General features: G+C 43.5%; 1 protein-coding gene across 3 annotated transcripts in view; it reads right to left on the minus strand.

Moving 5' to 3' along the window:
* Nucleotides 1-1,246: 1,246 nt before the first annotated feature.
* Nucleotides 1,247-13,741, minus strand: part of LOC129854413 (serine/threonine-protein kinase 33-like) — a 38,084-nt gene continuing 25,589 nt past the window's right edge. Inside the window, exons 3-14 of one of the 3 annotated variants that reach the window (XM_055921430.1) lie at nt 12,417-12,539; nt 11,778-11,891; nt 11,539-11,643; nt 11,253-11,391; nt 8,604-8,689; nt 7,676-7,763; nt 7,512-7,587; nt 6,654-6,766; nt 6,382-6,467; nt 5,818-6,189; nt 5,336-5,434; nt 1,247-2,312 (exon numbers count right to left, since the gene is read on the minus strand). In XM_055921430.1, coding sequence (XP_055777405.1) covers nt 2,019-2,312; nt 5,336-5,434; nt 5,818-6,189; nt 6,382-6,467; nt 6,654-6,766; nt 7,512-7,587; nt 7,676-7,763; nt 8,604-8,689; nt 11,253-11,391; nt 11,539-11,643; nt 11,778-11,891; nt 12,417-12,539 — 1,695 coding nt within the window. In that variant the 3' untranslated portion in view covers nt 1,247-2,018. Of the gene's footprint in view, nt 2,323-5,335; nt 5,435-5,817; nt 6,190-6,381; nt 6,468-6,653; nt 6,767-7,511; nt 7,588-7,675; nt 7,764-8,603; nt 8,690-11,252; nt 11,392-11,538; nt 11,644-11,777; nt 11,892-12,416; nt 12,562-13,741 lie in introns of all 3 variants that reach the window. The other 2 variants (XM_055921428.1, XM_055921431.1) reach the window with 2 other exon arrangements.

Genomic DNA, 13,741 nt, shown 5'->3' on the forward strand with positions numbered 1-13,741 from the left:
ACTACAGCTCCATCTGGTGCTTACATAAGTAGTATCAAGTAAATTACAAATGTAATCCTACATTATTACAGTTTGGTGTTTTCCCATTTCCTTTTGCCCTTCATTTTTTTTGATAATATAGACTGAGTATACAAAACATTAAGGACACCTGCACTTTCCAAGACACACTGACCAGATGAAAGCTATGATCCCTTGATGTCACTTGTTAAATACACTTCAGGTATAGGTTAAATGACTTTTAAGCCCTGAGACATGGATTGTGTATGTGTGCCATTCAGAGGGTGAATGGGCAAGACAAAACATTTAAATGCATTTGAATGAGGAATGGTAGTAGGTGCCACGCGCACCGGTTTGTGTCAAGAACTGCAACGCTGCTGGGTTTTTCACCCTCAACAGTTTCCTGTGTGTATGAAGAATGGTCCACCACCCAAAGAACATCCAGCCAATTTAACAACTGTGGGAAGCATTGGAGTCAACATGGGCCAGCATCCCTGTGGAACGCTTCCGACACCTTGTGGAGTCCATGCCCCTCCAACTCAATATTAGGAAGGTGTTCTTAATGTTTGGTATACTCAGTGAATACTATAAAATATATTTAATTTGTCATTCACTCTGTGCTCCCATAAAGCATTTTCTATTTTATTTTGAAAGTTGTGTATCAAAACTAGGCTCCATCCACCAGGCCAGGAAAGGCAAGCATGCCTACCTGGACAAAGCACTGGCAGCCTTTGATAAAAGGGAGCTATTTATACAGTTTAAAGGCCGTGAACCAATCACCCAAAAGGAAAAATGTGCCATGTGCTTCACTTCAAAAGAGCTAATCCAACCACCACACACATACACACAGAGAAAGCCTCTGCTCAATCCGTGCTCCACTGTCTGCACACATTCACTTCAAGATGCAAATGGGTGGATTTGAAATACAGCCTCTGTGGGTTCTGCTTGACTACTTTAATGTTGTATCTATGCTGGGGATTATTCTCTCTACAACAGAAAGACCTGTGCTTGAATGGCAGAGCCCTCAAAGTAGCTCCTGCTGCTTTCAATGGCCTCCCAAACGAGATTAGAGCCATGGTTGCCCTCAGTCCCAATCCCCTGCGTTTTGATGGTGCGTAACCAGCCTGTGTGCCAATGGCGGTCTGTATGGACCCAAAGAGGGTCAACTGCATTTTTATTTTATTTTAGAAAAAGTGAGAGATCAAAACAGAATAATGGAAAAGTTATCACAGAATCACAAAAAAATAAATCACATTTCTGATTATGTTTATTGAACACAAAATAATGGAGTTTCTGTACATTAGCTTCTTCTCATAATGCTTGGCAATCATCCTTAAATCATCCTAAAAACAGCTCAATGAAAAGAATAAACAGCAGACAAGCTTGAGCCCCTGGTCGCCACTGACTACTAATGAATGTTGGACTATTTTTATGTTAATGACATTTGTGGGGAAAAACAAAGCACTTTGAAGATCTTTCATAACAAATTTGCCCGTTAGGATACCAAAAGAAATAGTATACTTTTACAGTACATAGAAAACACTAACAGCTACACAACCCAGTGTACCACTAATAAATCATGAATTATGCCCAACGGAATAAATAAGAGAGATGAACACTCCCTTTGAGTTTCCCCATCTACTTTTTAATGAGTGTATTTTGAAACGACTTCGACTGTCGGTGAGTTTGATATGGAAAATGCAGACAAAGTATGTAACTAAGCATAACAGAAACGACAGGTAGCCTAAGATAGGTCAGTGGGGACACAACAGGGATAGTTTGAACAACAGGAATCAGGTGCTTTACTGTGAAATTATTGCTAGGTCAATTATTTGCTCTCCTGATTCCACATCATGCTGGTTTACCCTCTGAATGCATTCAAGCTGATGCTACTGACAAACCTATCTTCAGCATCTGTCTACTGGCCATTCTTAAACAACATCACAGTGGGTGTGTGAGAGACTATTCATTCAGTCCAGGGCTGGTGTGTGCCACACAGTGTATAGATGAATACCAACAGGTCATGTGTCTAGCAGGCCTGGGTTCCTCTCCTTTGGCACGCCGCGCCCGTGGGGATGGGGACTCTGCTGCTGGTGCCTAGGAGCTCTTCTTATGCCTGCTGCAGAGAGGTGGTCGTGGGGAGCGGCTCCCAGGCCTGGAGCCAGAGGGGGTGTGGGGGGGTTTGTGGGCCTCTGCCTTCCCTGGACCGGCCGCTGGTTTGGGAGCTGGCCCCACTGGGGAAGAGGTTGGGCGGGTCTCGCTCTTGTCCTGTGGGCTGAGACGATTTGCACTCGACTGCCTGGAGAGTTTGCCACCTGTATGGGACTGCAAAGATAAGATACTCACATTCATCTCACACATGGCCAACACAACAGGTTCACCTCTACAGAACAACATCTACTGGATCTGTCACTAGCTCGGCTCACCTTCTAGGTAAATCTGTCACCATCTAGTGGTGAGTGAATATCAACAGCACCAACATGATGGCCAAAAAGCATTAAAACACACATACTAGAAGAAATCCACTTTTTTGAGCTGAAAAACAATTGCCATATCTTACTCATGGTGTTGCACAACGATTGAAGTCAATAATTCATTGTTTTAGGTCAAAGTATAATATATTTGGGCTTGATGTGACAAACCCAAATTGCCCACTTCGTGCAAATTCGTGCCAATGACGTGTCTTTTCCTATGAAATGACATGCACATTCTTTTTAGCCAATATTTAGATTCAGGGCTAAGTTTTAGTTGAATGGTACCACCCACCAGCATGGCATTGTTTATTAATCATAAACACCTGCAAAGTTTGCGAGTTCCGACTGAGCTGAAAAATATAATAGATAATTTATGGAAGACGCCAAAACTGGAGATAACAATAGATGACAAAGTCAAAGTAACTTGTTTCCCCTATTCATCTGTGGCGAAGTATCCCTACATCAGGGATGGGCAACTGGCGGCCCGCGGTTTGAAGGCCCTCGGAACAGTAGAATACACAAGGTACAATTTCACAATTTGGTTGTGCATCAGCAGATTATTTTTCTTGTTATGTCAGTCAGTAACCACGTTTCCATCCACAGTTTTTATGCGAGTTAAGTCATATTGTATAGAAATAAATCATTAGGGGCCTCCTGAGTGGCACAGCGGTCCAAGGCACTGCCTTGCAATGTTGCGGCATCACTACTGGGGTTCTACTCGTCTCATCGTGCTCTTCGACTCCTTGTGGTGGGCCGGACACCTGCAGGCTGACTTCAGTCGTCAGTTGAACGTTTTTTCCTCCGACACATTGGTACAGCTAGCTTCCGGGTTAAGCGAGCAGGTGTTAAGAAGCGCGGTTTGACGGGTCATGTTTCGGAGGACGCATGACACGACCTTCGCTTCCCGAGCCCGTTGGGGAGTCGCAACGATGAGACAAGATCAAAATTGGGGAGAAAAAAAATACAAAATATCAAGGCAGCTGTGATGAAAACAGGAGGTTTCAGTGCAATTTTATAAATGCTGACAGATAATTTGTTCGTTCGACCTGATGGGATCTTTTTGTTTTGGTAAAATTGATTATTCGAGCAATGGCGGCCCATATACCTAAGTATTGATATAACCATCATATCGAAGTCAATTTGGATTCACCCGATGATATGGTGTGTAGTCCTCCCATTACGACTCAGGAAACCTTGCAGTTTATTAGGCTACATGATGATCATTGCTTGATTGCCATTTGAAAAATAAAATATTCTCGCTCTTCTCCATAATATTCTCATCATGTAGACAAGACACTATTATTTTTTATACTAGATAGGATTTTAGTCTCTTGGTGTCTTTACTATATATATAAAAGTCTTATTTTATTTGTATTTAATTGAATTTAATGTAATATCTTATGTTGTTCTTGTCTAATACTGTTCTGTACTTTGTCATGCATTTAATTTTTATGTGGACCCCAGGAAGAGTAGCTGCTGCATGTGCAGTAGCTAATGGGGATCCTAATAAACTAAATCTAGACAACTCGCACAGCCTCCCCACACTGTACCTGCGAGCTGTTCTCTTGAGCTCAGGTGCCAAGCCCAGAGTAGGCACAATGGCTATTTAACGCAACAGTTTTTGTGACAAAAGTATTGGTAGAGTTGGAAATCAGATGGAAACACGTCAAACTTTAGATTTTTATTCGGTACATAAAAACTTTAATGAAAAAGGATATTTTGTGAGCACTATGTCATCATTTATCTGAAACAACTCCATTTGATGGAAACATACCACCGCTGGTAAAATGTGTATATTTTCTGAATACGCATTCTAGAATATTCACATGAAAATCTGTCTCCAATTGGATGGAAACTTAGCTAGTGATAGTCAGTCAATTAGCCCATGTCAGCAAACAAAAAAAACAAAGAAACGTGATTGCTAAGTTAGCTTAGCGGCCAGCGGTCTCACTTAGATATCATATTAAAAACTGCAAACATCTCTCTACCCTACGGCAAAATGTGTACAATAGCAGGAAATTATCCGTAAAAGAGCTAATCTTTCTCTCCGTGCCATGGCAAAATGAGTAGAATTGCATGAAATTAGTTATAAAATTGCAAAATCTTCTCTCCGCTCCATGGCAAAATGTGCTTAATTTAAGCAAACTTGCTTTATGGATGCGAGTATAAAAACCGGCGAGCAACTACAGCCCCTCATGATGAGTTCAGATTTTTTGTGGTCCACACCCTCAAAGTTGCCCATCCCTGCCCTACATGCTTATGACAAATCCAGCTCCAGAACCAGCCATAGCCTAGCTGGCTAATCTTTTGAACAACAGATAACATTAGCTAGCTAGATAAAGTTAGCATGCTAGCTAGCTACACTGACAGCCATCAGCACCCTGCTTGTTGTTTTTCTCCACTCCGTGGAAATCACCACAATGTTCCCAGCCCCAAATCATGAATATGTATTAGCAGCCTGTGTTATTCTTCGGAGGTGGAACCTAAACAACAATTTCCGCTACAAGACAGGAATTAGTCGAAATAGGGGTGGCATTGCCCACTGGTGGGGGCCTTTAAAACAAACTAAAAGCATTTTCTTTAACAAGTCAACCCATTTTGAATCAGATCTTATACATTCCAGGATGTTTCGTGAAGACAAATAGAGATTCAGCTTGGCTTAATATAAAATACATGAATCAATGGCCCATGTGACAAATTCCAAATTCCATTTTTTGCACGATGAAAAGTTGCAATCATCTTTATTGCATCAATATCAGAAAATAAACGATTGTCTAAACTGTCAAAAAACAAATATCTAATGGTAGCCTAATTCCCAGTGTTGTAAGAAGAGGACTTTGCAGACAGACTGCGAAACGACTGACCTGTGAAGTGGGGGGACTGAGTGAGTTGCAGACCTTCACAGCAGAGCTGTTGCTTTTCAGTTCATTGGACGATGAGGCAGCAACCTTCTTCTTCTGTCTCTGCAGTGGATTACAGAGATATTGGGGGGGGGGGGTTGAATAATCCTAAATATTGTAGAGAGCCTGAACCGCTGGGTGATATCTCCCATGCTTTAAGTATAGCTACGCAACAGAGAGCTAGTCTTTAGTCAAAAACAAGATCATTACCACATAAGCTAATTGAGGTGGAAGTGGAAGGGAAATGGACGATCGTATACCAGTGTTTAACTGAAACAGCTCACTTGCCAAGAAGACTCATTTTAAACCAGAGCTTGAGTCATGGTGGGTTTAGTGAAATAGGTGTTAGGTTCAAAATAACCTATGAAGTGGCAGGTCATGATGAGTCTCATGGCGTGACTGAGTTGTGTGTACAGTATATGTGGTAACTTTGCATACTACAGTACCTGTTTGGTGGGGGTGGTGGGTTTGCTGCTGCTACTGTCTGTGTCTCCCTCATAGCTGAGCTCAGCAATGTTCCTGCATGCTGAGGCCACCCTGGGCTCCGGCCTTACCTGGTCCTCCAGCCTGGCCCCAACCTCCATCCCTGCCCTGTTCTCAGGCCTAACCCTAGGTTCCAGTGTTACTGTATGCTCTGATCCTGCCCCGTCCTCCAGTGTTGCCCTGGGTTCCAGAGTCAGGCTGTCCTGGGAGCAGCTGAGAGAGAGCTCGTTCAGCACGTCACTGACCACCTCGCTCTCCACCTCCTCCGGGTCATCCCGGAACAGACGCATCATCTCCAGCACGTTGGTGGGTGTGGCCAGAGTGTTGGTGTCACCCTGTAAGACACAGTACCACTAACTAATGTAAGACCCCCTCTAAAGGGTTAATATCACCACACTGCAATAAACCCCATAAACCAGGCTGTGAGATACCAATTCCCAACCCCATCATGCAGCAATACCAGAGAGAGTCCTTCCTGTACTCATTATTGTTAATGTGAAATGTAGCTGGGTGGATCAGCCCCTTACCGTGATCCAGGGGTTATCCAGCAGCTCATTGGCTGTGATGCGATGGGCGGGATCAACTTTCAGGAGGCAACTCAACACTTTTTTGGCTGGTGAGATAAAAATGTGACAGTCAGTACGCTATGTTAAAGTCATGCAATAATAACCATTGTAAGAAGGACCTGTCAGCTCAACCTGGATGTGGTCAAGTACCATGTGTCCTTAGAGTTCCATATCACCAGGGATGTTACAAATAGAAGTCAGAGAGGTTGAGAAGCAGTACTACTGTATGTCACCTGCATCACTGATAGAGTCCCAGACAGGTCCGACAAAGTGGAGTTCTCCCTTCTTGATCATCTCAAAGAGTCTTTCCTCAGAGGTGGCGATAAATGGAGGTTCCCCACACAACCTACAGGGAGGCAGTCCTGTCAGTCACAAAGGCTACGGGGAGGCAGTCCTGTCAGTCACAAAGGCTACGGGGAGGCAGTCCTGTCAGTCACAAAGGCTACGGGGAGGCAGTCCTGTCAGTCACAAAGGCTACGGGGAGGCAGTCCTGTCAGTCACAAAGGCTACGGGGAGGCAGTCCTGTCAGTCACAAAGGCTACGGGGAGGCAGCCCTGTCAGTCACACAGCCTACGGGGAGACAGCCCTGTCAGTCACACAGCCTACGGGGAGACAGCCCTGTCAGTCACACAGCCTACGGGGAGACAGCCCTGTCAGTCACACAGCCTACGGGGAGACAGCCCTGTCAGTCACACAGCCTACGGGGAGACAGCCCTGTCAGTCACACAGCCTACGGGGGGACAGCCCTGTCAGTCACACAGCCTACGGGGAGACAGCCCTGTCAGTCACACAGCCTACGGGGAGACAGCCCTGTCAGTCACACAGCCTACGGGGAGACAGCCCTGTCAGTCACACAGCCTACGGGGAGACAGCCCTGTCAGTCACACAGCCTACGGGGAGACAGCCCTGTCAGTCAGACAGCCCTGTCAGTTACAACTATACTACTAGAAAAAAAACTATACTACTAGTTGATCAGTCACTGGGCGAACTGTACACAGTATAGGAAAAGCTGCTACAGTGAGAGGGAGAGACACAGACAGACCAGAAAGACAGGCAGTGATAAAGGAGGGATGGGTGGGTGCATTGCTTACAGCATGTACATGATGACCCCAATACTCCACACATCACACTGCTGACTGTACTCATGAGCATTGATCACCTCAGGAGCTGAAACAGAGAATGAGGACTGGTTTTAACAGGACTACTCTAATATGATGTGATCTTTGTGTGTAGGAGCTGAGCGTGTCAGTCTTACCCATGTAGATAGGAGTCCCACAGGTGGCTTTCAGCATGTTCTCACTGCCAACACCCCCCTTCTTCACTGACAACCCAAAGTCTGTCACCTGGGAGGAGAGAGCAGACAGCAGACACTGATACACACGCAGGCCTACAGCATGTATCCATCTCATATCAAATCCTTTCTTGTTGCTGTTATTTATCAGACAACACAAGGTTTACTTGAAGAGCAGCAATAACTGGGTCTCTCTATGTTAGATGAATAACAAATATGAGCTGTACATGCTGTATGGTCTCATCTAGTAAATAATGGCAGGCAGGACAAATACTATAAACTATCAAAATAAAGAAAGTCGCACACTCCATGTATAAACGCCCAGTAATTTATTGGGTATTTACCAATGTTTGGCATCACTTTGCCTTCTTCAGGGTAATGTCATGAATACTTGAACCAGGTTATGTAGACAAACAGTGCAATTAGTGCAACCAATGACAATAGCGAGGGGAAAATCATAATGATTAAGTTAATGAGAAATACAACAGGAGAAAATATCCAGGAGAGATGACCTCCTCCTTACAGATAAAAGCCTTTTATACCGTGCCAGAACAACGCTGTCTTTCAGCAGTGTGTGTGTGATTTATGCTGCCGCCCTGCCTTGTTTGAGCCCGCGCTCCAGGTATCTGCTTTAGCCTGTGCTCCGTCAATGCACACAACATGCTGGGCCCAGGGGGTAATTTGTCTTAAAAGATGCTCTTGATTCACCCTTCTGTACGGCGTGATATAAAGGGGAACCAAAAGGGGGTCTGTCATAATGAGGTAGCATTTAAAACCATTTAGGGGGAGTGGGAGAAAGAAAACACATCAGGAGCCTGTCCTTAAGTCCCTGCAGAGACTGGCTGGATGAGAAACGGCAGTGAAAGTCTTCAAGTTTGTGTCGCCGTCTCACCTTGATATTGATCATGTCATTATCAACACCATGATGATAGCTCTTCACTAGAATGTTTTCCAGTTTCAGGTCTCGGTGAACTATGTCTGAAATACAAAAAAGGAACCCCGCCTTTACTATGAGAAGAACCAACCATAATGGCTTTCAAAAGGTCTTTAGCAGAGAGGACAAGTATGATGGCAGGTAGGCCAGTTGAGAACAAGTTCTCATTTACAACTGCGACCTGGCCAAGATGAAGCAAAGCAGTGCGACACAAACAACACAGAGTTATACATGGGATAAACAAACATACAGTCAATAACACAATAGAAAAATCTTTATACAGTGTGTGCAAATGTAGTAAGATTAGGGAGGTAAGACAATAAATAGGCCATAGTGGCGAAATAATTACAATTTAGCAATTAAACACTGGAGTGATAGATGTGCAGAAGATGAATGTGCAAGTAGAGATACTGGGGTGCAAAGGAGCAAAAATAAATAACAATATGGGGATGAGGTAGTTGGGTGGGCTATTTACAGATGGGCTGTGTACAGGTGCAATGATCGATAAGCTGCTCTTACAGCTGATGCTTAAAGTTATTGAGGGAGATATACTTTTTTTGCAATTCGTGTCAAATTTGGTGACAATAAATTGAACGTTTTTTTTTGCTGTGTGTGGCATATTTGATCTAATAGAAGTTTTACGAGTGTACTGATATAAGTAGGACACATGACATCCCTGCATCATTCGTGGGGAACGATATGTTTAGTGTTGCCTTGTTTTCAACAGGTGACATCTCCACAACCTTAATCAATCATGGATGTCATCGAGCATTCCACTGGGAATGAGTTTGATTCACTGAGAAAGAGAAGGGTTCTGCCCCAGCTGATGTCCCAGAGACTGTGACAAGAACAGCTATTTTATCCTCAGGAAAACCATGAGCGCCTTTCTAAATCCCTATGACAAATCTCTAGATATCAGCCTCCTTTTAAAAATGGTGAGCCACAAAGTATCAGTGGTCATTACAAGAGATGTGCAGAATTGAGCGGAGGATTCGGAGACGTTTGAGAGAGTTATAAAGGTTAGATTAGATGCTGCTGCTAGATTGACTTGATGGGATGGAAAATAAAGTGTCTGCACACATATTAGTTTGAGAAGTTCTCTCCCCTGGAGTCTTAAAGTTCAACTCTGTTAAAGTGATTTTGTGAGGGGGGGCGGAGCATTCTGACCTCTAATATATTGTTTCCTCTGCTCTAATGTTCATGTAGATTGAGCTCAGGAAGATATGGACTGAATAAAAAGACTCCGGGGTGCGCAACAGTGGATGAACCTCTATATTTATATAGTAACAACAGCATGATGAAGAACTTATAGTACAATGAACAAATGGTTCACAAAATTCATAGTAATATTCTATGGGACCAAATTAATCGTTCTATGCAAAATAAATGTATCATATCAATGTCTTTACTAAACAATTTGTCATATTTCCTTTTCAAGAAGTAATGAATGTGCATGCTGCTTATATATGGTTAAAGGACAATTCCTCCACTTTTTTACCCCATATTCATCATCTCCAGCACCAAACCAGTGTGTACATATCTGAAAACAGCACGGTTATATTTATTTCTACAAAACGTAGTGGTGCACCGTTTTCATATATGTACACACTGCTATTGAGCTGGAGACAATGAAAATGTGGTTGAAAAGTGGTGGAATTGCCCTTTAAGGCACTACCTGTGACAGTCACTGCTAACCTTTAACATCACATCCCCACTGGTATCATTAGTCGCCATAGAAGTGCCGCACGACAGCGCAGAGGGACTCTTAGTGTGAAAACACACCTATTAATCTGTATTCCTCCCCAGCTCGTTGTAAATGAGTCATTAGCCCCATGTAATGGTGTCTCATTGCCAAGCAACGTCCTAAATTACCTCTAACTAGAGATTTCACCATCAGGAGGGGGGAAAAGCAGCATCTTCAAATAAACCCCTCAGACTCAATTAAAAGGGCTACCATTTTTGCCTGGCAGTTGTTCATTATTATCTCATTATTAGAATAAGCCAGGTTCTATAATGACTGGGAGCCATAACGTGGAATCATCTCCCTGATTATCACATGTCAATGAGGCCAAAGCAATTTGACTCGTTTGAGTACGATGTGACCGTGATATCACCAATTTGACTCGTTTGAGTACGATGTGACCGTGATATCACCAATTTGACTCGTTTGAGTACGATGTGACCGTGATATCACCAATTTGACTCGTTTGAGTACGATGTGACCGTGATATCACCAATTTGACTCGTTTGAGTACGATGTGACCGTGATATCACCAATTTGACTCGTTTGAGTACGATGTGACCGTGATATCACCAATTTGACTCGTTTGAGTATGATGTGGCCGTGATATCACCAATTTGAACATCGTCCCCGCACACAATTTACTCATACAACACATTGTCTGTACTGTTTGCATTAATGTTGGAATGATTTAATCAGTGCACCTAGATTAGTTTGTTATGTTTCATAAAGGTCAAAGAAGGCATAGTCTGATATTCTGCCTCTTACCCTTTATTGTTGCTGGAAATACAGTTTCACAGTGTAAAATGTTCAAATGTAGAGCCTTGTAACGGTGTGAAACCTATAACTTTAGTCAGTCATATTACCCTTCTTATGCAGGTAGACGATGGCCTCAGCCAGGCTGTTGATGATGTGCTTGGTCTCCTCCTCTGTGAAGCGTGTGTTCTTCTGAAGGAGCTCCTTCAGCTCCCCTCCCTCACACAGCTCAGTAACCAGATACATCCTCTGGACACAAAGCACAGCACACAGACTGATAATGGCCCCCACAAATAGATCTGACCGGCCTCGCTCTCATTCATGGTGCTTACGCAATCGTCTGCACGCACACTACTGAGATATTGACTCCATTACTTCTAAGAAAGCATCCCTTACCTTTTGTGTTTCAAAGACTTCCTCCAGATGTATTATGTGTGCATGGTTCACACGTTTCAGGATGCTCACTTCCCGTTCCAACAGTTTAACACCTGAACTTCCAGCCTGCATGGAGGGAAGAAGCTGAGTGAGTGCACTGAGGTGTGGGGCTGTTCTAGTAGCCATTAGACTGACTTTAGAGTGTCTCTTTTCACCACTGCAGTCAACAAGCTGCCCATGGGAAACACTAATGCACTCACCTTCTCTTTGTTCACCTTCTTAATAGCCCATTTCTTCCTTGTCTCGTTGTGGGTGGCTTCACAGACGACACCAAAACTACCTTGACCTAATTTCCTCCCAAATGAGTATATTTGCTATGGGGATAACAGAGGAACCATTAACAGAAAGGCAACTCACATCTGCTCTGTCAACTCAGTAAAACCATTCACAAGGAAATGTACCCTCAGCTTATGGGCTTGTTTGAGTATACGAGCTCGGACTTATTTCCCTGCTTCTATTGCAACATTATCTCAAGACCTGAATCCTAAAGTGGACCTTAATTTTCGAGCACTCAAATAAAGGAAAGTTTGCCAGTCTCTGGAGTTGCAGAATATAGTATTTCTAATCAAGTTACAAATGATTAAGTTGCTGCCGCAGTTCATTCAATCTCAGGTCTAATTAACTTGATCATTATCTCTGCGCATGCAAGGCTGAGCACTGCCTGCTGCAGATTTGGCAAAGAGAGCATCCGAAGCACCGAGAGAGGGGTTGGAATCAGGAGCAAACTGGTGCAGATGGAGGCACTATAGAGGTCAGCCGGGGAGGGGTAGAGGGTGGTACTAGTGCCCCAGGGCGGTGGGGGGAAACTGGGAATAAACATGGATGTGGTCTCTACCTACCTGGAGGTCAGCCTCATCCTCCATACGGGTGTGGGGCACCTTCCTCTCTGCACTGCTCACACGGGCAGTGTTCCACTGAGAAGCCATTTTCATGCCAGCTCCACAAACATCTGATGGTGTCATCTACAGATGAGGAGCTTTATAGCTGGGCGAATCGCACACACACGGGCACACATTACCCCTTCTGGGTGCATTCAGGCATACAGTCTAATCACACTACAGCTAACAATCATACAACAATGTACATTTTTACAGGATTATTTCAGCAGAAATAGGATTTTGCTCAGTTGATGTCCAACTGTTATTTAACATCATTATTAGGACTGTGACAGTCATGGAATTTTGGGTGACAGTTATTGTTCAGCCAAATGACAGTGGTCACCGTTCCAATAGTGTTCTCCTCCTCTCCTGACTGCATGTGTTGCCGTGCTGCTGCTGCAGGGAGGGGGCATTGCCTAGGCAAACAAAGACTTGTTTGCTACAACTCTTTGCTTGTTTCAGCAAGGAGCAACACATTTTCATCACTTTGTTAAGAAACCATGTTCAGCTGTTCGTGCCACACACAAAAAAAGTATCAAATAAACGTAAACTGTTATTTTATTTAAAATTACAATCTTCATCCATAACTGTTGGTTATGCAGTAATTGTGCCAGCCCTAATCACTATATAGGTCAGGGATGGGCAACTCCTGTCCTCTGGGGCCGGAGTATGACGTGACGTCTGCTGGTTCTCTTTTGTCTAGTACTTAATTGCACACAGATACACCTGGGCAGTTTAACTCACATGACCTTAGGAGCCAGTCAGTTGGAGGACGCCTCAGTAAGAGGCCTGACACTGTCACTGTGGCGACAGCTCTGCTACTTAAGGTAACTCAGATTCTTTCTCCCCCACTGTTTAGACCAGAGCAAGCTGCCGCAACACAGAACCCCAAAATGCTAAAGAGCACCTGGCAGATTTTTTTTATTAAGAGGATTAAAGTTGGGAAATGCTTAGGTGAGACACTTGACATTGAGAAAAGTAAAGGGTTCATTCCGTTTCCCCCTTATAGTATGCAATAAGATGCCTATTCAGACTTTTAATTTCACATGATAGCATTCTAATACATTATAGAAGTGAGTTACTGTGGCGTACAATAATAGGCCTACTCTTTTAATCCATCCCAGGTAAAAGTAATAGTATTATGAATCCCCTAATTAGTCATTCTATGATACAACTGTAAAAATGGATTATTCCCAAATTTACTTTTGATAATAGTAACAATTATCTTCTTTGTTAAATCACAGAACCATAGATATATTTCCCCCTGTCAAACGACAATGTAAATG

The sequence above is a fragment of the Salvelinus fontinalis genome, chromosome 4, assembly GCF_029448725.1.
Source record: "Salvelinus fontinalis isolate EN_2023a chromosome 4, ASM2944872v1, whole genome shotgun sequence".
In the NCBI taxonomy this organism is placed as follows: Eukaryota; Metazoa; Chordata; class Actinopteri; order Salmoniformes; family Salmonidae; genus Salvelinus; species Salvelinus fontinalis.